This window comes from Orcinus orca, chromosome 1 (assembly GCF_937001465.1).
Source record: "Orcinus orca chromosome 1, mOrcOrc1.1, whole genome shotgun sequence".
Classification (NCBI taxonomy): domain Eukaryota; kingdom Metazoa; phylum Chordata; class Mammalia; order Artiodactyla; family Delphinidae; genus Orcinus; species Orcinus orca.
The window spans coordinates 155,002,661-155,030,599 of record NC_064559.1 but is presented as its reverse complement, the minus strand read 5'-3'; the positions used below and the strand labels follow the sequence as shown (position 1 = coordinate 155,030,599).

The 27,939-nt window shown below is 38.9% G+C and overlaps 1 protein-coding gene across 3 annotated transcripts in view; it reads right to left on the bottom strand.

Annotated features, from left to right (window-relative positions):
- Nucleotides 1–27,939, bottom strand: part of SLC35D1 (solute carrier family 35 member D1) — a 54,604-nt gene that overhangs the window by 8,044 nt on the left and 18,621 nt on the right. For all 3 annotated transcript variants that reach the window (XM_049698388.1, XM_004280765.4, XM_049698392.1), the window contains 3 exons: nucleotides 15,930–15,997; nucleotides 14,717–14,795; nucleotides 10,819–10,901 (listed from right to left, as the gene is read on the bottom strand). In XM_049698388.1, coding sequence (XP_049554345.1) covers nucleotides 10,819–10,901; nucleotides 14,717–14,795; nucleotides 15,930–15,997 — 230 coding nt within the window. The remainder of the gene's footprint in view (nucleotides 1–10,818; nucleotides 10,902–14,716; nucleotides 14,796–15,929; nucleotides 15,998–27,939) is intronic.

Below are 27,939 nucleotides of genomic sequence, written 5' to 3'. Positions count from 1 at the left end.
AGGAGATGAGGAGGACTAAGAAAATAAAGGGAAAAAACCCAATTTGGGGGGGAAAGGCCTATATCTAAATTTTTATACATCACTATCAAGTGATTCTGAATCAAAATCTGCTTCTTCAAAAAACTTCTCATTAATCTACTGGCTCTACAAATATTCACATTAAAGTTGACCTCTGATACTTTGGAATTGGTATTTATATACTCGACAATCCTAAACACTGATTTTTTAAAATCTTAAGCAATTCTCCATCTGCCTAATATTCAGATCATAGTACTACCAATTGTTAATTCACTGAGACCTGCTGTGGCAGACACAGCCAGGAAAGAAACAGAAGAAAGAGACAAAGCAAGAGTGTCCTGCAGACAGGGGTCTAGCTAGAATGCCACAAGCCTGGCTGGCAAGTGCCACTTCACCTGCTCTGATCCACTCCTGATCTTCCAAAGATCAGGCAAGTACAACCTACCTCTCCGAGACCTTCGCAGCCATGGACATGTTTACCAGCCTCATACGATTAGAAATCCATGCTACAAACATATACTAAAAACGCCCCTCCATGTAGCAGCTCCATGGCCGCGGACAAGAGTCTGAAGGAACAGGCTGTCTCCATCTCCCCCTGCAGCTGACCTGTCTGTTCACCGGTGTAGCCAGGTAGCTCTGCCTCTTGGATTAGACCCTGCCTTCCATATTCCATGTGTAAAATATGTCAACCAATATCAAGACCTATGAACTAAGACAGTTTGACTTTTACTGCGATTTCCTAATACACACAATTTCTGCCAAATAATTGAGGCAGGGCCTCTGAGTACATTCCTCCTACAGTGACCAGGGACACCCCATCTTCACTCCACACGCAGCAGCTGCTGGGGACCCTTTTCTCATCTTTCTCACCAGGCACATAAAGCAGAGCTATGCTGCCTCTTCATCTATCTTCCAGAGCTCCTATCTGAACAAAGGGAAACAGAGAGGTGACACAGGGTTGACTAGAAAGCATTTAACTGTGGACTCTGTGACATTTGCAAAATTCTATAATGTGGGGCAAGTTACTCTCAGAACCTCTCAGAACCTTAGTTTCCTCATCTGTGAAATGGTGATTAGACTACCACCCTTACAGGATTGATGTGAGAATTAAATTATATAATTTATTTATATAACAATGTTATATATAATTATATGTTAAACCATATAACTAAACTATAGACTTAATAGGACAACAGATCATTTTCAAAAGGTTAATCAGCATACAGTAGACATCCAATAGGGGTAAAAGTCAAAATGCTAAGGCATACCAGGGACTAATACTGCCAAACGCAAAAAGAAGAAAGGGGTTTTGGCAGTTGTCGCTTCTCCCCCATCTCTGTGGCTGCACACCAATTTATTCATCCAGAAAGTCAAGGAGTCCTAAGTATAGTAAAACCTTCCTGGTTTTGTCATCCCAATTAGGCCTTAATTGTATTATGAGTAAGCAAGACTTGACCTAACCTCTACCATCTGTAGTGTATTAGTAACTCTCAGAGTATTTTCCTAGCTGGGTATTCATCCTTCCCATTATGAGACATTCAAGGCACTCTGCACTCGGGCACCAACCTACTTCTCTAGCACAGTCAGCCCTCGGTACCTGCGGATGTAGAACCCACAGATACAGAGGGCTGACCATGGGACTTGAGCATCTGCAGATTTCGGCATCCACGGCAGGTCCTGGAACCAATCCCGCGGAAATACCGAGGGAGGCCTGTTTCACCCTTGTGAAATACGTCTTGCTCTAGCTGTACTGGAGTTCCTACCAGCACCTCCCCAGCCTCCACCCAACATCTGCCTTTCCAGCCCCACACTTCTGCTCACGCAGTACTGCATGGCTGGAATACCCACCCTTCTCTTTCTCACCTCTCCAAATCCTACCCACTGGTCAAGTCCTGGCCTAAGTATCCTTTCCACTATGAAATCTCCCAAGCAACTCTGTGTGATTTTAGTTCCTGAGACTACCACAACCTTTATTACTGGTGCCAGTCTGGATAGATACTTTGTGACCTTTGAGTGATGACAGCTGTTGAAAGCTCTTTTGAGGGAATGTATTAAAAGGGCCTTGGCATTGCTATTATTAATGCCATATAAATGCCTAATGTTATTATAAATGCTATGTGATTCCTATATAAATGAAAGCCATTACTATTAATATAAACATTTCACACTTCCCCTCCTTTGGTCTCATCACAGTAGCCAGGGTGGTCCTATTAAAATTAAATCAGATCATGTCACTCCTCTATTCAAAATCCTCCAACTCTCTTCCTATCTCTTAAAAGTTGTCCCTAGGGGCCTTCTCTGGTGGCGCAGTGGTTGAGAGTCCGCCTGCCGATGCAGGGGACACGGGTTCGTGCCCCGGTCCAGGAAGATCCCGCGTGCCGCTGGAGCGGCTGGACCCGTGAGCCATGGCCGCTGTGCCTGCGCGTCCAGAGCCTGTGCTCCGCAACGGGAGAGGCCACCACTGTAACAGTGAGAGGCCCGCGTACCGCAAAAAAAAAAAAAAAAAATTGTCCCTAATCTGCCCCCACCCCATTACCTCTACGGCCCCATCTCATTTCAGGCACTCCACTCCCACCTGCCACACTGGCCTCCTTGCTGGTTCTTGAACACACCAGGCACACTCCCACTTCAGGACCTTTCCACTTGCTCTTCCCTCAAGAAATCAGTATGGCATCTTTGATACTAATCTCAACTCGGGGCTGAGTCCAAACTACTCAAGCATTTCCATCATTTTCTCCCCTACTTCTATTCCTTTTTCTTTTCTGCCTCTTAAAACACCTTAAAATGTGGGTAGAGGACTCCCATCAGAACTTTTAAAAAGATAATATATTTTATGTGTTTCCTACACCTGGAAGAAGTTCCTTCAAATGTCATTAGTCTTCTGCAAAATAACTTTAGACCTAATGACCACATGACACAGTTTCACAGGACTTCCTCAGGGTGAATCAGAGAAGTTTAGTGGCAGAACTGGGATAGACAACTCTAGCTTAAAAACTGAGCACATGAAAACTGAGGTCATGAAAAGTGAACTATATATAAATAGCTAGCAGCAGTACCCATAACAAAACACACATTTTTGGGCTATATTCTATTTCAGTGCTCTTCTGTAAGGAATTATACTATAACCAAGGGCTAGCTAACCTCCCTACATCCTATTTAAAAGTCCAAGTTATTCTAGTGAGATGCCAGTTATTTAACTCTAAAAAGCCTGGTAACTGTTACAGCAGCAGCAACCAACTGATAATACAAAACATGTCCGCTCTCTCTCCAAATGAGAGAACTACTAAGTAAAGGGAAAGCTCATGTCCTTACTTCAGGAGAAGCCTAGAACCAGAAGAGAGTCTGCTAGGATGGAATTATTCAGGAGGAGAAGTCTGGAACTAGGAAGCAACACATCCTTTTAAGGAAACAGGCAAAGGAGTCCACAATGAACGAATTGTAGATTCAGGCGCTGGGCAGAGATAGCTAGACCAAAGTCCTCAGAACCTAACTCTGGAGCTAGACTCTGAGCTGCACCATGGCCCACCCCAAAGACTGCATAGACTCTAGTTTGGTGTCAGAAGCTACAGTAAAATGGGTTGTGTTACACAAAAGGAGGCTGACTTAAGAGTTATATAACCAGTATGATGACATATCCTGAAGGGATATGAAAATAAATTCATTCATCTATTCACTATTTACTAGATTGCAGTTAAGAAAATGTGGAAGGCAATCAAGGATTGAATATTTACCAGCTGGGTAGTATGTGGCAAGTTTCTCAGCCCCACTATGAAATGGAATATACACAGCATCTGTCTCAGGGGGCTGTTTTTTTTTTTTTTTTCCAGAGGGCTGTTTTAAAGATTAAGTATGGAGTACTTGGGGCAATGCCTAAGCATAAAAAATATTGTCTGGTATTTTGTTATTATTATTACTGGTTGGATGCCTATTATGGACCAGGAACTGATAAATACTGACACAACTATAAATAAGACAAGTGGTTTCTACCCTCAAATAGCTGAGAATCTAAGGTAACAATGGCTACATATGGTTTACTTAGGTTACACTACAACTAATCAGTCATTTACTGAATGCTAATTCATTAAGGGGTGAGAACTTGGACTCTGGAGTCCAACCCATCTGGGTTAAAATCCTTTAATGACCTACTAGCTATGTGACCTTGGCAGAGCTATGAGTGAATGCACCATGTCTCTCTGGAGCACGATGCCCGGCACACAGAAACAGGCTCAATGCATGTCTTCAGAATCCATTCAACTCAAACTTTCTAAGCCTCAGCCTCCTCATTTATAAAACAGTGATAATAAAAGAACTTCAAAAGAGCGTTATAAAGAATTAGGCAATTCAACAAAGGACAGTATTTTCAACAAAAGGTACTGGAACAATTAGATATCTATATTAAAAAAACACATACACAGGAAAAAGAATCTTCATCCAGACCTCATACCACATATAAAAATTATTACAAAACAGGCTATATACCTAACTATAAAACCTAAAACTGTAAAACTTCTAGAAGAAAATATAAGAGAAAATCTTTGTGACCTTGGGTTAGGCAGAGATTTCTTAGACACAGCACTGAAAGCACAACCCATAAAAGAAAAAAGAACTGGTAAGTTAAACTTCATGAAAAATTTTAAATTTTGCTCTTCAAAAGAGATTAAGAAAATAAAAAGCAAGCCATGACTGAGAAAAACTACTTGCAAATCATACATCTGATAAAGGACATGTATCCACAATATACCGATATAAGGAACTCTCAAAACTCATTAAGAAAACAACTCAAGTTTTTGAAATGAGCAAAATATTTGAATAGCCATTTTACCAAAGAATACATACAGATGGCAAATAAGCACATGAAAAGATGCTCAACATCATTAATCATTAGAGAAATTAAAACCACAATGAGACACCACTACAGATCTATTAGAATGTCTAGAATTTGAAAAACAAAGACAAACTGACGATACCAAGGGCCAGGATGCGGAACAATTAGAACTCTCATACACGGCTGGGGGTTACACAAAATGGTACAGACACTTTCGAAAATAGTTTGGCAACTTCTAACAAAGTTAAATATACACTTACCATACGGCCCAGAAATTCCACTCCTAAGTATTTACCCAAGTGAAATGAAAACTTATGTTCATACACAACTTTTAAACAAATGTTTTAGCAGCTAACACAAAACACCTAAAAACTGAAAACTATGTAAATAACTTTCAGTTGATGAACGCATAAACAAACTGTGATGTATCCATAATGAAATACTACTCAGTAAAATGGTACAAACTACTGATGCATGCACACCACAGAATCTCAAATGCAACATGGAATCTCACATGCAGTATGTTAAGCAAAAGAAGTCAGACCAAGAGCTACATAACATTATGTATCATTATATGATATTCTGGACACCATATGGATAGAAAACAGATCTTTGTAAGGGGAAAGAGGTTCAATGGAAAGGGACATAGGGAGATTTTGGGGGGTAATACAATTATTTTATACCTTGAATATGGTGGTTACATAACTGTAATAGTTGGTTGCATAACTGCATGCATTTGTCAAAACTTGCAGAACTGCACAGGAAAAGGGGGACATTTTACTGTATTTAAATCATATGTTAATTTTTTTTTTTTTTAATGGAAGGGAAAAAAAAGAATCACAGATAAAGATAAGCTCCAGAGATTCTACAAATTCTAGCCCGGGCAGTTATGGGGATGATGATATCATTATCTGGAGAGGATACATTACTCGGGCAAAGCCACGGGCCAGAGCCCAACCTCTGATGAAAGTACAGAAGCGTGTTCTGTCACCACCCTTCACTATTCATTCCCCACTTGCTCTGTTGCTTTTTTGGGCTTGGGTGAACATGCACTAATTGGCCACTGGAAAAAGGCACTTAGGGGAGTTAGAGACAGCCAGGCTCTCCACAGAGCCCTACTGAAAAAAGAAAAAAAAAGCCTTCATAAATCACAGTATCAAATTTGAATGGAGCCTGAGAAGCAATGCAAACCTCCTGCTTCCTGGAATTGAATCGTATCAGAGGGGGCTATTTAAACTTTCCTTAAAACAGCAAAGAAACCAGGCAGGGTGAAGGGGAGCTAGATGCATCTGAGTTTAATCAGAGAATCCTTTAAGAGTACAGTTTAATTAGTGATTTCCTTCAAAGTGCAATCAGCCAAGGATGGACTGACACCATGTCCAATCAAAGTGAAATCTATTAGGTAGCCAATTTAAGTTTGGTTTTCACATTTAAAAAAGAAGTAATATTCACAACCTATGAGTCTGCTTATTAACTAGTGGAAGATAAGTCAAAAAAACAATAAAACCATAATTTTCATTTTAAAGAGAAAAAGTGAAAGAAAAAAAGGCAACATATACTTTCCTTTACAAATGCTGTAAAGCATGTTGTAATGGAAAGAGTATTTGAAACAGAAGGTCACCTGGATTTTAATCCCAACTCTGCAAATAATTTGAACGCTGACTGGTGACTATACCACTTATTGTCCTTAATCTTATAATGAAACAGAGATTAAAGAGATACGGCATGTAGGGCTTCCCTGGTGGCGCAATGGTTGAGAGTCCGCTTGCCGATGCAGGGGACACGGGTTCGTGCCCCAGTCTGGGAAGATCCCACATGCCACAGAGTGGCTGGGCCTGTGAGCCATGGCCGCTGAGCCTGTGCGTCCGGAGCCTGTGCTCCGCAACGGGAGAGGCCACAACAGTGAGAGGCCTGTGTACCGCAAAAAAAAAGAAGAGATACGGCATGTAAAATTTATTACAATAAAATGTGAAAGCAATTAGGAATTATTAAAAATACTACAGAGGGGAAGAGTACCAATGACATCATTATCAACTAACCTTGCTAGCAAAACAGTACTGTTTAACCAGAACTATAATGCACTACTTAACACAAAAAGAAATTCCACTGGAAGAATTTTCAAGATGTTACGTATGTTAGGCTGACATACGTTGTAACATTCCAGCATACTCAGGCACTTCAAAGTTTTTTTTTAAGTAGCCTGAAACGTGAAAAAAAACCCCAAAAACCTAATATTTCTTATAAGATACTATAAGAGATTTGAACTGCAGATATCTGAAAATGCAAAGAGCAGCTTTTATTTCATTTTGACTATCGAGTTCTCATTTGAAGGGGACAAAAAGAAAATCAAGGCATCTCTGAATCGGGTCTATAACATGTCATAATGATTCTTTAATCTAGATTTTTAGAAACGAAGGAAACTCAGGCCACATCCAAAGTCAAAACTGGTTCACCATGTTGATCCTTACAGCCTGGCCCTTCTTCACAGCTATTAATGAAAGAGACTGATATTTACTAAGCATAGATGTGAAGCGATGAATCAGGTACTTTACATTCACTGGATTATTTCATTCCAACAACCCTAAAGAGATAGGTATTTCTATCCCAAACACATAAGAAAACTGAAGCTCAGAAAAGATAAACAACTCATTCAAAATCACACAGGTAGCAAGCATCAGAATTGTGACTCTGACCAAGATCTGAGACTCAGCTACTCATCTTCCTTCTATAATATGCAATCCTCAGGTATACTTACATACCCATCCTCTCACCAACTCCTACCCCACAAATAAAAAATGATTTTTCCTCTAAAAGGCAAACAACAATAGTGGCAAATAAATGTCAGGGAAGGGGAAACAATGAATTACTAACCTATTAATGATATTAGTATGGAATATTAAATTCTCATATTGATTCATAAGAAAGGTAGAATAGGTACTATCATTTGTTTACATTTGAAGAAATAAAAGCTCAAGAGAAGTTATATACTTTCCTGCAAATTAAAAAAAAAGATACTACCATATTCTAGAAAAGAGCTTATCTTTTCCAAAGTGTTTCCAAAGTGTTTTTTCCAAAGTGCTAGTTTCCAAAGTGTTTTTTTACCAATCCATACAGCAATATACACCAATCCGATCAAGCAAATATTTATTAAGCAATGACCAGGATTCATTCTAGGAGCTTGGGAAACGTGAGTGAAGAATACAGGCAGAGATCCATACCCTCACAGAACTTACATTATAGCAGGGGAGACAGAAAATAGGTAATATATATAAATATAAATAGAAAAGTAGAATAAGAGGGTTTGGGAGTATCAGAAGAGGGAGAGCAGGCTGCAATTTTAAATAAGGTGGTCGGGATAGACCTCCTTGAATAGGTAACATTTGAGCAAAAATTTATAGGCATAAAGGAATTAGCCACGCAAAGTATCTGGCAGTATAATGTTCCAGGTAGAGGAAATATCCTGTCCAAGCACCTAAAGAGAGAGCATGCCCTGTATTCTAAAGGAACAGCAAGGAGGTCTGTGTAGATGAAGTGAGGTGAGGGAGAAGAGAAGCAAGAGTTGAACTTGGAGGACAAGAAGGGGATAGATCTTGTAGGGCCTTGTCAGGACTTTGGGACCTGGAAAGACATGGGGGAAGGGGAGTAAAAAGAAGAGTGACATGTTCTGACTTACCTTTTACAAGGAATATACTGTCAACTCTTGAGAACTGACTAGGGGTGGGGGATGAGTTAAACCAGTGATACAAGTACAGAAGACTAGGCAGTAATCTAGGCAAAAGATGTTGGTAGCTTAGATGATGGAAGTTATGCAGATGGTGAAAAGTGATATTCTGAAGGCAGAACCAACAGAATTTGCTAACGAACTGGATACTGGGTATAAGACAAAGAGTCAAGGATGACTCCAAGGCTTTTGAACTGAGAGGCTAGAAGGATGGAGGCTCCATCAGCTGAGATGCAGAGGCTGTGGAGGTGGAAGAGACTTTGGAGAAAATAAAGGAGTTCAGTTTTTGACATGTCAGCCAGAGATGTCAAGTGGGCTACTACATATAAAAGTCTGAGTTCAGGACAGAGGTCTCTAAAATTTGAGAATTTTAAAGCATATAAATAGTGTTTAAAAGCATGAAATTCAAAATTCTCAAACTGAAAAAGATCTTTCATGCAAGTCACCCCATCACTGTTGAAGATAAAGTCTAAAGGAATGCAGTGATATGTCCAAGGTTAGACACATATAAAGCAACTCTAACAGAGCTGGTATTCTTTAGCCTAGAATTTTCTTGAGAACACTGCATTGACATCTAGCACAATAAATAAAGGATTATTCTTTGAAGGCTAAATAAAAGGGGTTCAACTTCTAGAAAAGACTCCCCAAAAACTGTGGATAAAATATGGAACCACTGTCTCCCTTTTCTTAAAAAGCATTACTGAAAGACGTGAAATGTATGGTTTAAAGACAGCCTCTTCAATAAGTGGTGCTGGGAAAACTGTACAGCTACATGTAAAAGAATGAAATTAGAACACTCCCTAACACCATACACAAAAATAAACTCAAAATGGATTAAAGACCTAAATGTAAGACTAGACACTATAAAACTCTTAGAGGAAAACACAGGAAAAACACTCTTTGACATAAACCACAGCAAGACCTTTTTTGACCCACCTCCTAGAGTAATGAAAATAAAAACAAAAATAAACAAATGGAACCTAATGAAACTTCAAAGCTTTTGCACAGCAAAGGAAACCATAAACAAGATGAAAAGACAACCCTCAGAGTGGGAGAAAATATTTGCAAATGAAACAACAGACAAAGGATTAATCTCCAAAATATACAAACAGCTCATGCAGCTCAATATCAAGAAAACAAACAAGCCAATCAAAATAATGGGTGGAAGCCCTAATAGACATTTCACCGAAGAAGACATACAGATGGCCAAGAGGCACATGAAAAGATGTTCAACATCACTAATTATTAGAGAAATGCAAATCAAAACTACAATGAGGTATCACCTCACACCAGTCAGAATGGCCATCATCAAAAAATCTACAAACAATAAATGCTGGAGAGGGTGTGGAGAAAAGGGAACCCTCTTGCATTGTTGGTGGGAATGTAAATTGACATAGCCACTATGGAGACCAGTATGGAGATTCCTTAAAAAGCTAAAAATAGAACTGCTATGTAACCCAGCAATCCCACTACTAGGCATATACCCTGAGAAAACCATAATTCAAAAGGACACATGTACCCCAATGTTCACTGCAGCACTATTTACAATAGCCAGTTCATGGAAACAACCTAAATGTCCAATGACAGATGAATGGATAAAGAAGATGTGGTACATATATACAGTGGAATATTACTCAGCCATAAAAAGGAACGAAACTGGGTCATTTGTAGAGATGTGGATGGTCCTAGAGTCTGTCATACAGAGTGAAGTAAGTCAGAAAGAGAAAAACAAATATTGTATATTAACGCATATATGCGGAATCTAGAAAAATGGTACAGATGAACCTATTTTCAGGGCAGGAATAGAGACGTAGAGAAGGGACATGTGGACACAACGGGGCGGGGGTGGGGGGAAAGGAAGGGTGGGACAAACTGGGAGATTAGGATTGACATATAAACACTACCGTAGGTAAAACAGATAGCTAGTGGGAACATGCTATAAAGCACAGGAAGCTCAGCTTGGTGCTCTGTGACGACCTAGATGGGGTGGGGTGGGAGGGAGGGGATATACGTATACATAGAGCTGATTCATTTCACTGTACAGCAGAAACTAACACAACATTGTAAAGCAATTATACTTCAATAAAAAAATTTTTTAGTAAAAAATATATATATAGTACATTGCAAGCACTCCATAAATGTTTGTCTAATAATAAATGAACAAATTTTCTGTGAAACAGTCTAAGCTTACTGTGACTATTTGACAATCCAAATCCACTCATCAAAGTGGTTACAGTTAAATATTTTTACTTACCTGATATTTAAGCCAATGAAGTTTGTCCATGTGAAAATGTAATCTCCACCAAAGACCATTCCGATGTAAGTTATTAATATATTCTAAAAAGAAAAATGGCAATATACTGTTTCATAGGTTTAACTGAACTTTTTCAATATTCATATAAACTCATCCATACAAAGACCCAAACATATATCCTTAAAATACAAAAACAAATAAACAGAAAATAACAAAAACCCAACGACCCTAAAATGAGCGTGAACATTAACTAATTAAAAAACAATGACATCAGTCTCTTCCCAGTCTCTCTCTGAAAGCTAAATGCTTTCACCGATACTGAAGAATACTAAAAAGTTATCAAACTTTCCCTGCCCTGTGGCACGCGCTGACATTATCAATCTAGATAGAAAAGCACTGCTATTACTAGGGGCAGAAAACACCAAGGCATGTTTAGCAATCTCAGAGAAGAGTGCTTTTTTTCCTCCCGTAGAGGTAGCAGTTGACTTGCCAGGGGAGAGTGAAGAAGGAAAATCTGCTTCCATGCAAGCATCTTTCCCTCTTTCTTGAAAGGAAAAAAGGGATGGTGGGGAATTTACCAACTCAAAGACTGTTTCTAGAGCAATCTTCCTTGGCACCTTAAAAAACCACAGGGGAAGTCATCTCAAAGTAGCGTACCTAAAATCACCTCTCCCAACTCCCTTAAACTCCCAGGTGTAAACATCTTCTGCTTATCTCACTCCCTTTTTGGCTTGTGAGATCTTAGTTCTTAGACCAGGGATAGAACTGGGCCCAGGGCAGTGAAAGCGTCTGGCTCCCTTTTAATTATCCTCAGACCGTAAAGGTGATATAAAGTTTTCCAGGGCTTCCCTGGTGGCGCAGTGGTTGAGAGTCCGCCTGCTGATGCAGGGGACACGGGTTCGTGCCCCGGTCTGGGAAGATCCCACATGCCGTGGAGCGGCTGGGCCCGTGAGCCATGGCTGCTGAGCCTGAGCGTCCGGAGCCTGTGCTCCGCAACGGGAGAGGCCACAACAGTGAGAGGCCGCGTACCACAAAAAAAAAAAAAAAAAAGTTTTCCAAAGTTTCATCTAATTCAGTTCTTCCCTAACCTCTCTTCTTTCACGTTAAGTCACTGCCTCCCTCTGTGCTATTACAACTGCCAGAAACGGTAAATGTCACAAATATTTTTAGTACCTGGGCTCTCTCCGATTAGACCTGTGAAGCAGAAAGTATAGTGCCACAGTGTTTTTAAGAAGCCAAAAACAAACTTCAAAATTATTTTTTTAATAGAGTACGCTTTGAGAGAGCATTCAAAATTATGTCAGCCTCTTCTAGGTCTAAGGATGGAGACAGAAAGTTATTTTAGAGCAGATTTTCTTATTATTTGAGAGGAAAAAAATAAAATTAAATACCATGTAACAGTAAACAAGGTTGGTAGGCAACTTGGGAAAATGTGTAACAGGACCTCTTGGAATACAGAGATCCAGGGAAAAGAGAGATTAATTTGCATAAACTGCCCAAGGAACTTCAGAAAGGGAAAGGACAGAGAACTCAACCCTTGTTGCTCAAAATCAGTCAGAAGTTAGAAAAACTTTTTTTTTTAATATTTATTTATTTATTTGGCTGCGCCAGGTCTTAGTTTTGGCATGCGGTATCTTTAGTTGTGGCATATGGGATCTAGTTCCCTGACCAGGGATCGAACCCGGGCCCCCTGCATTGGGACTGCGGAGTCTTAGCCACTGGACCGTCAGGGAAGCCCCAGAAGTTAGAAAAACTTAAAGTATATATTAGGGTATCCTAACCAAGGTTTTCTATCAGAAAAGACACTCATGTTCCCAAAGTAGAACTTACCAGGAAGCACAGAAGAGTCTGCGCTGGTAGCTCAAAACTAAGACCGCAATCTCAGCCTTTAGCATACCTGAGACTCAGCTGGAAACCCTGATGATTTCCACGTCCTACTTTAGAGATTCTGATTCAATACATCTGAGGTGAGGCTAGGAATTTCCGTGTTTAACGAGCTCTCCTAAGTAATTTTCCCACCACACTCAGGAGAAACAAGGAATGCTGACCCAAGGGTTTATGGGGTTAGGATCCTCAAGCACAGAAGGAAGCTTGAAGCCTGCTGTAACAGTAACTGAGCTACAAGGGTTGTAACTGGGAGGCTAATGAAAGAAGCTCCACTGTGGCCTGAAACACTCCAAACCAGCAAGGACATCAGGGTACTCCCATCTGTCTGAAGGTATAAGACATCCTTTAATAGCAAAACCACATGGCCGTGAGAAGCAACAGCAATTATAAACCACAGCTGACCCTTGAACAAAGCAGGGGTTAGGGGTGAGTGGAAAATCCGACTGTAACTTATGGATGGCCCTCCTTACCTGTGATTCAGCATCTGTGGATTCAACAACCACAGATGGTGTAGTACTGTAATATTTACTACTGAAAAAAATCCGAGTATTAAGTGGACCAGAGCAGTTTAAACCTGCATTGTTTAAGGGTCAACTATAATCAGATAATCCATTTTTTCCCCTCCCTCTAGAGCTTGGAAGTAAAACTGCTCCCTTTGGACTAAGTTCATACAGTTCTGTGGGAAGGAAGAAATATCAAAAGAAAAGTACTGGACTTTATGTTAATGAGAGCATGACTGTATTTGTACCCCATGCTAATAATGATAAAGAACGTACACTAAGAAATTCTAAGCAAATAGGTTTAGTTATCTGCTAAATAACTTTCCCTCACCATCCTTCTTCTTGGTTAAAAACATGGCACCAACTGTTCTGTCTCTCATGTTCTTACTGTTTTTATTCTGAAAAGGCAAGTCATCTACTTTGCTCTTGAAGCACTCACTTTACAAAAACTGAAACAGGGCTGAGAGCTAATTTGGGGGCTGAAACTGTCTCAGCCAGGCCAGGCCTTTGAATGCCTATCTCTAGCTTTCACGGGAAGTCACACAACTACTTGTTATAGTTTAATTTAGAATTCTATTCACACCAAACACTCCAAATCCATGATTTGAAGACACAGACCTTCTGAAGTTTTAACCCAAATCTAGTTTCTAAAATGAGGTCAGGCAGACACAACTCCACTGGGGGTGTAAAGGGAAACATAGCAGAACAGCACAAACTTTGCCTCTGCAACCCCTTCCCTCGCTATTGACAAATGGGGCACCAGAAAGTAAGTTCCAAGGGCAACTGCACTCTTTCCTCCAAATGATCCAGGACCTACCTCTATCTTGCTTTTCTTAGAAAGCAAGCCTACCTCACTAATTCTTTTGGAATTCAGGGATGCTGTGGCCTCTTCGATCTTAAAGCACCAGAATCACAAAGTCAGATGAAAGAGGCCTCAGGCTTCAAGTCACTAACTGCAGCTCAATATTCAAGTCAGCTTGGCTCTCCTGGCTGAAGACAAATGAACCTCCCTCAAATAAAATGGATCAGGAGGAAATGACATCACTGGAAATGTCAGACACAGCTTTTAAAAGTGGGCCATTTAAGGTTTGGCTCACGCTTAGGAAAACTCCCTGGATTAGCTTTTGGCAGGCATCCTTTTCCTACAGAACAGCCAGAACTCAGCGAGGCAGAGAACAATTCTCATTGGGAGTTAAAGGGACAAACCTATCAGAACCAAGCTAGTCATCTTTTCTGTGAGAAACAGGGCTGACTCTCCTCCCTCTGCTCTGAGATGACACATTCTCCTTTTCCCATACTCCTCAGACCTAAGTTGCCTGGAAGTAGAGATGATGCTTTCCCTGAGTTCTTAAGGATTGTTCTAGCAACCACCCCACAAGTCGTCAAACTACCAAAGCAACACATGAGGAAATAAGAATGATGGGGCTTAAGGCCACAGCCAGACTTATTTTAGAGGAACACTTTTCAAATAAAGAAGGCACCCAAAAGAGAACAGTATTTTTTCAACTCACCTTAATACAGCCAACTATTGTAGTTGTAAGAGCAGAATTATACTGAGTGCAGAGTACTGTGGCATACATCAAGATAAATCTGGAAAAAAAGAAGGAAAAGGTATCTTATAAGTAAGATTCAACTGCTGATTTTATAATAACCGGTAGCCAAGAGAAACAGTGTTGGCCATGCCAGTACATTCTACTAGTCACTGACTGACTGTGAGCTTTCCCTACTTCACTACTGCTTATACTGCAGCTTCACATTTTTTAAAAATTTCATTAAAGAGAAACACACGTACATTTAACGATCAGGTGCTTTTCCCAGCTACCACACCAAAACCTTGAAACCACCATTCACAACCATGAGTACTCTTTTTAGATCATAGTCTTAATTCACCTAACCCAGATAGAAAGCTCAGGACTCACAGGCCCTGGCTCAGGTGTGCATGTCACCATGAGGCCAATATGATTCCAGACCAGGGTGAAGGCAAGAGAGATTCTTAAGGATGGAAGAAAAGCAAATGAGAACTACTTTAAGAGGGGATATAGTTCACTTAACAACAAAGTGGCAGCAGTCAGCAGCCCCAGATTTTACAATGAGGCTTCGAAGCCTGACTCAGTACCAAGGTATCACGTCAACTTTATTTTGAAGCATCCAATCACTATGTACCTAGCCTGTGCCAGATCTGGTCACAAATATCGAGCGAAATGACTGGTTGAGGGAAAAAAGCATTAGGGATATTTGGAGGTGAAGAGAAGAGGCAGATAACAGCACATTTGCAGATACCCTCTTGCCTTCTACAACCTGGCAGGGAGAAGTCAGCCCTAAATTCAAAGGCTGCCACTGCTACCTACTAATTCTGCAAACTTAGACAATTTACTTGAATTCTGGGCCTGCTTTCTCATAGGTAAGGGGACAACAATCTCTGTCAAATGGTCAATGTAGAAATAAAATTAAATAATGCATGTTGAAATATAATGGTGCTTATCACATATTAGCTTATTGGGTAAGTATTAGTTTTTTTCCTTCATCCTTCTAAGCATGACTTTGAGATCAGTTTGGTAGCCCTGAGGGCACATTCCCAAGGGTGGTGAAACCACTTGAATCTGGAGGTTTATCCTAAGCTGATACACTCAAGAGACAGAACAGGATACTAAGGAATGAGGCAAAAAGACGCTAGAACAAATCTGCCTCGAAAAACTATCTGTTAACAAGGCAGCAAAGGCTTACCCCATCACACAAGAGAGGGTGAACTGCAGAAGAAAGAGGGTGTCGGCCCAGCCTTCAAAATCCATTGCCTGTAATACACAAGAAAGCCCCGGACTTTAGAGCAGGCTCTCAACATCAGCCGTTCCACTCATTAACCCAACTCCTGTGCGCTTGCTCCCGCCACACTCTGACACATACATACATTTCCCTGCATCGCTCCAAGCATAGAGAGTGATGTTCAAGAATGTCATATACATGGAGCTGAATCAACAAGCAGTTTTGTAAGGTTTTCTCCTTTCCAAAATATGTAAGGTGAGGGAGATTTTGTACTTCTCCATGTTGGTACAAGGAAACTGATATCTGCTTGAAGGCACAAGCCATGTCCTACTAATCTCAGCAGTTTTCCCAGATGGCTGGTATTAAATAAAGGCTTTCTCAAACCCTAAAACGTATTTCTTCCCTGTAACGTGTGAAAGCTCAAGTACAGCCTTAGTTACACAAATTCAGCTGAGGTCTGTCCAGGAAGAATTCCTATTTTAAAACAGTTGATTTTGTAAAAGCAAGATTTCTGTTGTTCTGTTTGTTTTGAAGCCAAAAGCAAAGGAATGAATAGAAATGACAGGTGCATTGATCATCTCATTTCTCATCCAGTAGGGAGGGTTTGTCTCTCAAGTACATAATTTCTCTTGTAATATGAGTTTGTCAGGCAAATATGAGAAACGCTCCACTTTTTCTCTCTCTGCCAACCTGTCCAGCTTCAACTCTTACCACTTGAACATAAATCTCACAGCTCCAGGGCTCCAGCAATACCAGGCTCCTTGTGGTTTATAAAACATAACCTGCAGTTTCAAACTCACATGCCTTCGCCTGGAATACCCTTCCCCTCTACATTCATCTGACTCCTGCTCACCCATCAAACTAGAAGCCAAGCAGCTCCTTCGTGGGGCTTTCCCGGATCAAGAACACCTTCCTTTGTGCCTCATCAGTACTTCTCTTTAGTGCTCTTATCTCTCTGAACTGCAAATCTTTCTACACCACATCTACAGACTGTGAGCTCCCTGGTGGGAGGAACCACATCAAATTAACTGAGTCACATTCCGAACACAGCATTTGACAGACAGTAGACATTCAATTTGTTTATGGTTCTTTGTTGAGGCGTAACATATAAAAAATAAAATTCACCAATTTTAAGTATGTAATTCAATGAGTCTTGAAAAATATATAGTAATGAAACCACCATTAGAGTCATGATAAAGAAATTTCGGCCTAAAACCATGAAACCTAGAAGAGAACACAGGGAAAAGCTCCTTACCACTGGTCTTGACAATAATTTTTTGGCTATGACACCAAAAGCACAAACAACAAAAGCAAAGATAAGAGGGACTACATCAAACTAAAAGGTTTCTGCACAGCACAGCAAAAGAAACCATCAACAAAATGAGAAGACAACCTACGGAATGGGAAAAAATATTTGTAAACCATATATCTGATAAGAGGAGAATAGCCAAAGTATATAAGGAACTCATATAACTCAACAGCAAAAAAAAAAAAAACCAAACAACCCAATTAAAAAATGGGCAAAGGAAGTGAGTAGACATTTCCCCAAAAGGAGGCACAAATGGACAACAGGTACATGAAAAGGTGCTCAACATCACTAATCAAAAGAAAGAGGCAAATCAAAACCACAGTAAGCACACCACACCTGTTAGAATAGCTGTCATCAAAAAGACAAGAGATAACAAGTGCTGGAGAGGGTGTGGAGGAAAGAGAGCACTTGTGCACTGCGGGTGGGAATGTAAATTTGTACAGCCAAGATGGAAAACACACACACACACACACACACAATGGAGCATTATTTAGCCATGAGAAAGGAAATCCTGCTTTTTGCAACAACATAAATGGACCTTGAGGGCAAAAGTGAGATAAATCAGACAGAGAAAGACAGACGTGGTCTGATCTCACTTACACGTAAAATCTATAAAAGCCAAATTCACAGAAACAGAGGGTAAATGGTGGTTGCCAGGGGCTGGGGCGTGGGGGAAATGGTGAGAGGTTGGTTTTACAACTTATAAGATGTGTAAATTCTAGGGATCTAACGTATAAGCATGGTATTATAGTTAACAACACTATTATATATTTGAAAATTACTAAGAGAGTAGATCTTAAGTGTTCTCACCACAAAAAAAAAAAGGCAGTTATGTGAGGTGATGGCAGGGTTAACTAATGCTACTGTGGTAATCATTTCCTAATACATAACTGTATCAAATCAACCATTGTACAACTTAAACTTACACAATATTAAATGTCCATTGTATCTCAGTAAAGCTGGAAAGAAAGAAATATTTACCACCCTAGAAAGTTCCCTCCTGCCCCTTTACAGTCAGTCCCCTCTCCCATTTACAGCCCCTGGGAACCTCTGATCTACTTTCTTACTAGAGTTTTACCATTCAGTAATTTCATATAAACGAGAGATTGTACAGTATGTACTCTTTTATATCTGGCTTCTTTCACTTGACATAATGTGGATGGCTTGGTTCTTTCAGTAAATGCATCTTTAATTTTATAATGAACTGTCCAACTGTTTTCCAAAGTAGCTATAACATTTTGTATTCCCACCAGAACTGTTATGAGAGTTCCCGCTGCTCTACATTCATACATACATTTGGAATTGTTTCAGACCATCCAAGTGATTAAATAAATGGTAGCTCATTATAATTTTAATTTTTTTTAGGTCATGAATCAATTTATTGATCACAAATAGCATTCAAAAATAAAATAGAACAAAATAGAAAACAGGGTGTATTCTGTGTAACAAGAAATATTTTTTCATGAAATTTTGCCTCATTTATGTGTGCATGGGAGTGTATACTGAATCACAATATAATTATTATTTCTAACTGTATGTAGAGGTCAAACATTTTAAGAAATACTGGTCTAGGGGATCAAATGTTATTTTTAGGGTTAAATGTCTAAAATATTTATACACTGACATGAAAATTGTAGTTTATACCTGGTCGAAGCATGGCAAGACTCACACAGATAAACCGGAGTAAAGTATTACAGACCTAATACTTTTTTTTTTTTTTTGGCTGCGTCGGGTCTTAGTTGCGACACATGGGATCTTCGTTGAGGCATGCGGGCTTCTCTCTAGTTGCGGCGTGCAGGTTTTTCTCTCTCTAGTTGTGGCGCTCGGGCTCCAGAGCGCGTGGGCTCTGTAGTTTGCGGTACGCAGGCTTAGTTGCCCTGCGGCATGTGGGATCTTAGTTCCCCGACCAGCGATGGAACCCAAGTCCCCTGCGTTGGATGGCAGATTCTTTACCACGGGACCACCAGGGAAGTCCCCAGACCTAATACTCTTGAAGAAATAGAATACATTCTATTTCACACACAGACACCAACATCTTTTGTCTTGAAACTTGTAGCACTTTCCTCTAAGTTCCGTTTCTTCTTCTTTTTTAAAACCTTCATAAACTGATTACTGGCTTTGAAGTCAGACCTGCACCCAGATCCCAAATCCACCACTCCCTACGTGTATCATTGTAATTTTAATTTGCATTTCCCTAATCACTAAAGAGGTTAAGCATCTTTTAATGTGCTTTTTTGCCATCAGTACTGTTTCTTTAGTGAAGTGTCTGTGCAAACCTTTTCCAAATTTTATTCAAGTTGTCTTCTTACTACTGAGTTTTAAATTAACAGTTTTAAAAAATATATTCTAGATACAAGTCCTTAATCATATATATTGGGTTGGCCAAAAAGGTTCCTTCAGTTTTTAAGTAAAAATAAAAGACACATTTTTTCATTTTCACCAAGAACTTTACTTAACAACGTATTCACCCTTTTGTTCCACTACCTTCTGCCATTTTTCAGGCAACTTCATAATTCCATCTTCCCAAACATTTCATCTTTTTGAGCTAAGAGCTGTTCCAGGTGCCTTTTACAGTTTTCCAGGGAATTGAAACTTTTTCCGTTGAGAGAATTTTCTAAAGACTGAAATAAATGGAAATCCAAAGGTGCAATGTCTGGTGAATACAGCGGATGAACCAGAACTTCCCAGCCAAGCCTTAACAAGTTTTTGCCTGGTCATCAGAGAAACATGAGGCCTTGCGTGATCCTGATGGAAGATTATGCGTTTTCTGTTGACTAATTCCAGACGCTTTCATCGAGTGCTGCTTTCAGTTGGTCTAACTGAGAGCAGTACTTGTTGGAATTAACTGACTGGTTTTCTGGAAGGAGTTCATAATAGAGGACTCCCTTCCAATCCCACCATATACACATCACCACCTTCTTTGGATGAAGACTGGCCTTTGGTGTGGTTGGTGGTGATTCATTTCAGCCCCACGATCCCTTCCATTCCACATTACTGAACAGTATACACTTTTCATTGCCCGTCACAATTTGTTTTAAAAACGAAACGTTTTTGTTATGTTTAAGTAGAGAATCGCATGTGGAAATACGGTCCAGAAGGTTTTTTACCACTTTAACTTATGTGGAACCCAAACATTAAAGTGATTAACATAACCAAGCTGATGCAAATGATTTTCAGCGCTTGATTTGGATATTTTGAGTATGTTGGCTATCTCCCGCGTGGTATAACGTTGACTGTTCTCAATTAATGCCTCGATTGATCACTGTCAACTTCAACTGGTCAACCTGAACGTGGAGCATCTTCCAGCAAGAAATCTCCAGCACGAAACTTCGCAAAACACGTTTGAAACGTTCGATTAGCCACAGCACCTTCTCCAAACACTGGACAAATCTTTTTGTGCGTTGCAGTTGCGTTTTTACCATTCTTGAAATAATAAAGCATAATGTGCCAAAAATGTTGCTTTCTTCCCATCTTCAATATTAAAATGACTAGACAAAAATTCACCAATATCCATGTTTTTTTTTAATGCAGGCTGATATGACAGCTGTCATACAATCTAACAAAACAATCTAACAAAATTGTTTTGAACGAAGTTAAAGACAACTAAGCACTGCTAGAGCCATCTTACGGAAAAAACCAAATGAACTTCTTGGCCAACCCAATATATATGAATGCAATATATGCAATATATGATTATACAAGTATTTTCAGTCTTTGGCTTGCATTTTCTTAATAGTGTCTTTTGATAAACAATTTTAGGGCTTCCCTGGTGGTGCCGTGGTTGAGAATCTGCCTGCCAGTGCAGGCGACACGGGTTCGAGCCCTGGTCTGGGAAGATCCCACATGCCGCGGAGCAACTGGGCCCGTGAGCCACAACTACTGAGCCTGCGCGTCTGGAGCCTGTGCTCCGCAACAAGAGAGGCCCGTGCACCGTGACGAAGAGTGGCCCCCGCTCGCCGCAACTAGAGAAAGTCCTCACACAGAAATGAAGACCCAACACAGCCAAAAATAAATAAATGTATTTAAAAAAAAAAAAAAAAATTTTAATTTTGATGGAGTCTAAGACCAATTTTGTGTTTTACAATTCTTGCTTTTTATGACTTTTCTATGAAACCCAGTGTAACCCCAAATCACAAAGATATTTTTCTGTGTTTTCTTCCAGTTTTATAGTTTTAGCTCTACTTTTAGGTCTATGATCCTTTTTGTATTAGTTTGCTAGGGCTGCTGTAACAAAGTATCACAAACTGAGTGACTTAAAAAACAGAACTGCATTGTCTTACAGTTCTAAATGCTAGAAGTCCAAGATCAAGGTGTCAGCAGGGTTGGTTCCTCCTGAGGGCTGTGAGAGAACATCTGTTCCACGCCTCTCCCCTAGCTTCTGGTGATTTGCTGGCAATCTCTGGTGTTCCTTAGCTTGCTGAGGCATCATTCTGGTGTCTGCCTTCATGTTCTCATGGCATTCTCTCTATGTTACTGTCTGTGTCCAAATTTACCCTTTTTATAACTGCGCCACTGATATTAGATTTAGGGTCCACTCTACTTCCATTATGATTTCATCTTAACGAATTACATCTGCAATGATCCTGTTTCAAAATAAGGTCACATTCTGATACTGGGGGTAGGACTTCAACATGGCTTTGAGGGGAGGAACAACACAATGCAACTCAAAACACTTTTCAAATTAATTTTTGTGTATTTCCTGAGGTAAGGGTCAAGGTTCATTTTTCTGCAAATAGACGTCAAACTGTTCCAGCACCATTTGTTGAAGAGATTATCCTTTCCTCATTGATTTATTTAGTTACCTTCAACAAAAACAACTGACCAAATGGTCTATCTGTACTTCTCGATTCTCTGCTCTGTTCCATTGGTCTATGTCTACTCTTAATCCAATACTACACTGTCTTGATTACAGTAGTTTTACAAAAGTCTTGAAATCAAGTAGATAAATCCTCCAACAATTTTCTTTTCTTTATAAAAAAATTTTTTTTTTTTTTTTTTTTTTTTGCGGTATGCGGGCCTCTCACTGTTGTGGCCTCTCCTGTTGCAGAGCACAGGCTCCGGACGCGCAGGCTCAGCAGCCATGGCTCACGGGCCCAGCCGCTCTGCGGAACGTGGGATCCTTCCGGACCGGGGCACGAACCCATGTCCCCTGCATCGGCAGGCGGACTCTCAACCACTGCGCCACCAGGGAAGCCCCAAAAGGTTTTTGGTTTTTTTTAATTGAAGTATACTTACAATATTGTGTTAATTTCAGGTTACAGCAAAGTGATTCAGTTATATATATGTTTTTTTTTCAGATTATTTTCCATTATAGGCTATTACAAGATACTGCATAGAGTTCCCTGTACTATACAGTAAATCCTTGTTGCTTCTCTATTTTATGTAATAGTAATTTGTACCTGTTAATCCCATACCCCTAATTTATATCTCCCCCCGACTCCCTTTCCCCTTTGGTAACCATATGTTTGTTTTCTGTACCTGTTGAGTCTGTTTTGTATATAGATTCATTTGCATTATTTTTTAGATTCCACATATAAGTGATATCATATAATATGTGTCTTTCTCTGTCTGACTTACTTCAGTTAGTATGATATTCGCTAGGTCCTCCAACATTGTTCTTTTTCAAATTTGACTATGATTAAGTCCTTTGCAATTCTATATAAATTTCAAAATCAGCTTAGCAATTCTACAAAAAATCCTGCTATGGGATTGGAACGGTGTTGAATCTACAGATCAATTAGAAGAGAATTGACAGATTAATAATATCAAGTTTTCCAATTCATAAACATTCATAAATATAAAAATCATTTATTTCGGTCTTTTAAAATTTCTCTCAGTACTGTTTTATAAAGTTTTCAGTGTACAGACATTGACATATTTTGTTAAATTTTTCCCTGAGTATTTCATACTTTTGAAGCTTTTATAAATGGTATTATTTACTTAGTTGCCAAGTGTTCATTGCTGGTATATGGCAGTACAGTCCATTTTTATATGCTGACCGTATATCTCACAACTTTGCTAAACTAATTAGTTCTAATCACTCTTTACTAGATTCTTTAGGATTTTCTGCATATATGATCATGGTTTTTATAGAGATATTGTTAATTCTTCCTTTATAATCTCTTATTCTTACCTTCCTGCACTGATGGGGTCCTCGAGTATAATGTTGAATAGAACATTATATGAGAGCAGACATCCCTGCCTTGTTCTCAATCCTAGTGAAAAGGTATTCAGTCGTTCACCATTAAGTAAAATAGCAATACATTATTTTGGTAGATGTCCTTTATTAGGTTGAGAAAGTTCCCTTCTATTCCTACTTTGCTGAGAATTCTAAACTCATAAATGGGTGTCAATTTTTGTCAAATACATTTTCTCAAACTATCGACATATTCTTCTACTTTATTCTTGCCAATATGATGAATTGCACTGATTAACTGATTTTCCAATTTTAAACTAACCTTAATTCCTAAGATAAACACAACTTGGTCATGATTTAGTGTCCTTTTTATATACTGCTGTATTTTTTTGGACTATAGTTTTCTTCTCTCCTTGTAATTTTTTGTCAGCTAGTGGTAGAGGGTATGCTGGCCTCATAAATCAATTGGGAAGTGTTCTTTTCTATACTCTGGAAAATTTTATGTAGAATTAGCATTGTTTCTTCCTTAAACATCTTGTAAAATTCTCCAGTGATCAGGGCCTGGAGTTTCCTTTCTCGGAAGGTTTTAAACTAAAAATTCAATTTCTTTAATAAAGATAGGGCTAAAAACTAGGGCTTTTACTTATTTTAATTAAATAGAGCAATTTATTTAATCGAATAAGGCTATTCATGTTATCTATTTCTTCTTGAGTGAGCTTTGGCAGTTTTGTCTCTTTCATGAATTTGTCCATTTCATCTCAGTTTTTGAGTTTATGGTATATTGTTCATAAAATTCCCTTATTATCCTTTTAATATATGCAGGCTGGGTAATGATGCCCCTTTCTCATTCCTGATGTCGGTAATTTGTATATTCTTTCCGTCCTGATCAATTGGCCATGGTTTAGCAATTGTACTGATCTTTTCAAAGAACCAGCTTTTAGTTTCATTGATTTCTCTACTGCTTTTCTGTTTCCTATTTCATCGATTTCTGCTTCCTTCTATTTACTTTGGGTTTAATTTGCTCTTATTTTTTTCTAGTTTTTTTTTTTTCTAGTTTCTTAAAGGAGAGGCTTAGATCACTGAATTTAAATCTTTCTTCTTTTATAATACATATTAATTTCTAGTTTAATTCTGTGCTGATCAGCGAACATACCCTGTATGGTTTTGATTCTTTTAAACTATTACTACTTGTTTTATGGCCCAGAATATAGTTTATCTTGGTGAATTGTTCCATGTGCACTTGAAACAAATGTGTATCCTCTTGCTATTGAGCGGAGTGCTCTACAAACGTCAGTTAGGTCGGCTTGGTTGATGGTGTTGTTCAAGTCTTCTCTATCCTTAATGACTCTGAATTTGTTTTATCAATTACTGAAAGGAGAATGTTAAAATCTCCACTATAATCATAGGTTGGTCTATTTATCCTTTCTGTTCTATCACTTTTTGCTTCATATATTCTGAAGCTCTCTCATCAAGTACATACACACTCAGTATTGTTACACCCACTAATATTAACCCTTTTAGCATTATGGAATATCCCTCTTTATGGTATAGTTTCCTTTATGCTTATTCTATTTAAGGTTTATTGAGTTCCTTGTGGGCACAGGTTTAGAGTTTTCATCAAATTTGGAAAAAAATCAGCCATTATTTCTTCAAATATTTTTTTTCTCCCCCACCCTGCCCCTTTTTCAGGACGATACTTACACAAATGTTAGACCCTTAATATTATCCTACATGTCACTAATAATCTGTTCATTTGTTTTCTAGTCTTTTTTTCTGAACTTCATCTTGAATAGTTTCTATTACTATTTGTTTAATTCACTGAACTTTTCTTGCGTAGTATCTAATCTGTTTGATACCTTCTGCTTTATTTTTCAATTCTGATTATATTTTTCATCCCTAAAAGTTTCACTTGGGTCATTTTTTATATCTTTCTTTTCTCTCCTCATCCTTTCTCAACAGTCCTTCACTGCTTTCAATGTACAATTCAACATCTGCTAAGTTCCGATCATGTGCCAGGCCCCATGGTAGGCCTCAGAGCACTAAGCTGAAGATGGTTTAGTCAGGTTTGCTGATAGTGAAGGGACAAACGGCAGCAATAAAAACGTACCACCTTATATTTATGGAGCACATTATGGTTTACAAAGTGCTTCCGTACATGGCCTGTCATTTGATTCCTACAATAGAAAGGCCAAGCCTTATTATCCCCAGAAGACAATGAGTGACTTACTTCAGGTAACACAGCTAATCCATGGTAGACTTAACATATTTCAAAGCCCAATGTTCTCTACACGGAACATTAAATTTTATTCAGAAAAATGCCCCAAATATTTAGTGCACAGTCCCCTTTGGGAACAAAGTAACTATATAGAATATTAAATCTCAAGGACATAATTCCATTTATATATAATTCTCACGGGATTTTTTTCTTTCCCTAAATACTCAGCCTGTCTCTGGAGAAAGCCAGTCTACAGGACAGGCAGCCTGTTGCATTCCCCTGCTTTGCCATAGGAATGGATCTTTGGCAAGCAGCAGACATTTGAATGTATAGCTGCAGGATAAATATGACCCAAACAGTCCTACAGTACAAAGGAGTCCACTCTCCTTTTATTATGCCATAAAGATGGCATGATAAAAACAATAAAAGCTACTGCTTATTAAGCTATTATGCTCTAGGCTCAGAAATATTAAGTAACTTTACCAAAATTATTCAGCTAGTAAATACCTGTTCAGCTCCATAACCTTCATCCTGCTATCTGGACTACTGGGGAAAACCAAAGACAAGGCAATATATTCTGAATTTTCTCCTAGATGGTTCCACATGGTTACTGAGTCAAAAAGCGAAAGTTCTAACTCTATCTCTGCCATTAATTTTCTGTGAGGCCGTCATAAAGTCATTTAACCTTTCTAAACCTCTACCTATATTACAAATATAGAAAACTACTCCATCTGTCTCTTGTGAGAATCAGTCGAGAGAATAAAATACAGAGTCTTTAAATGTATACATAATTTACATTCAGAGAGATTATTCACTTAACACTTCTATCACTGTTATCTCTCAGTGATAGATTTACAAGCGAATTTTTCTTCTCCCTAAGTTAGAAATAAAGAAGGCACGGTGAGAATGTACTTTGTTATTCAATTTTTAAACAAAACAAAACTTCTGCCTCTAGAGAAAACTGATAAAGAGCCATTGTGAAGAAAATGACCTGCTTGGTCATTCTGTGTGGCACAGAACTAGATGGGCTCTCTGACACAAGGCCGGCAATTTTCAGTGCTGGCTGAGTGCGGGCTGTGATTACAGACTGAACATACAAACGTGCTTTCTAAGGCTTTCCTTCTGTTTTGAATGAAGTCTCTGGTTCTACAGGTGCTGATAGTGTAACGTAATACACACCACAGGCATGAAAAGAATGTGGCATAAGTAATGGGCAAACAGGTCATATGGACCTACCACTTCCTAAAACTAGGCATTTGGTTTAAATAAGACTTTCATTTAAATAAAAATATTTAGAAAAAAACTTTAATGAAAAAAATGTGTTCTTTAGTTGCTTAGGTTAAGGAAATTAAGAAAGGGAGACTGAGTAAGATTAGGCAGTAATCAGTAACATAATGAATAAAATCTAGTGAAGGTATACCTGAAACTAATGTAATATTGTAAGTCAATTACACTTCAGTTTAAAAAGAAAAAAAGAAAAAGAAAAAAAATCTAATGTAGGGATACAATCAGATTTTGTCTAATCAACTAGCTCTAATCGACGGATCTGCCTATCTGGACCAGTATCTTGGTGAAAAGTCTGAGACTATGTGCAGGCTTAACAAGAAAGTGCTGGGACAACTTGGCAATGTCTACAATGCCACATTAGTACCAAATCACCACCCTAATCTAGTGAAAAGCAGGGAATAATTTCAACATATACCTGAGTCTTAGATGCAACCATTCTCACTCCCAGGAAAATCTGTTGCCAATTTACTTGAGATTTGAAATAAAATCCAAAGCATCATGGAGACATTTTCTTATGTTTGGATACCTCCCTGCTTACTATAAAGACTAAAAATAAACAAACCACTTAGTCTTTGGACTTCATGGTTAAAAGAAAAAAAAGGTTAATGAATTCTATTTTGAAAATTCATTCCCCAAAAAACTCTTGAGAAAGGAATTGAATCCTTAGCCTAGAAAGTAAACTGCCAGGACACCTGCTAAGGCAGAAGATAATGTCAGTGGTGTAAATGATCTGCATGGTTCCCCCCCACCTTGGAAAAGTTAGACAAGTTCATGCAACCAGTGGTCCTAGTTAGCAACCCATCTTCTGCACTACTGTAACCATCTGCCTGCCTCCTGCTCCTAGTTGAGAAAAGGAATAAGAACCCACAGATCTTCAATACCCCTTCTTGCTAGGTTCTACTGCCTATGTTAAAACCTACATACCATGTCAAAACTACATACTCCAGTACTAGTGTCAATGGGGTCACTTACTCTTATTTGAAAAAAGCATATCCTCAAAGGTAAGAATGGCTAAAAACATTACTTT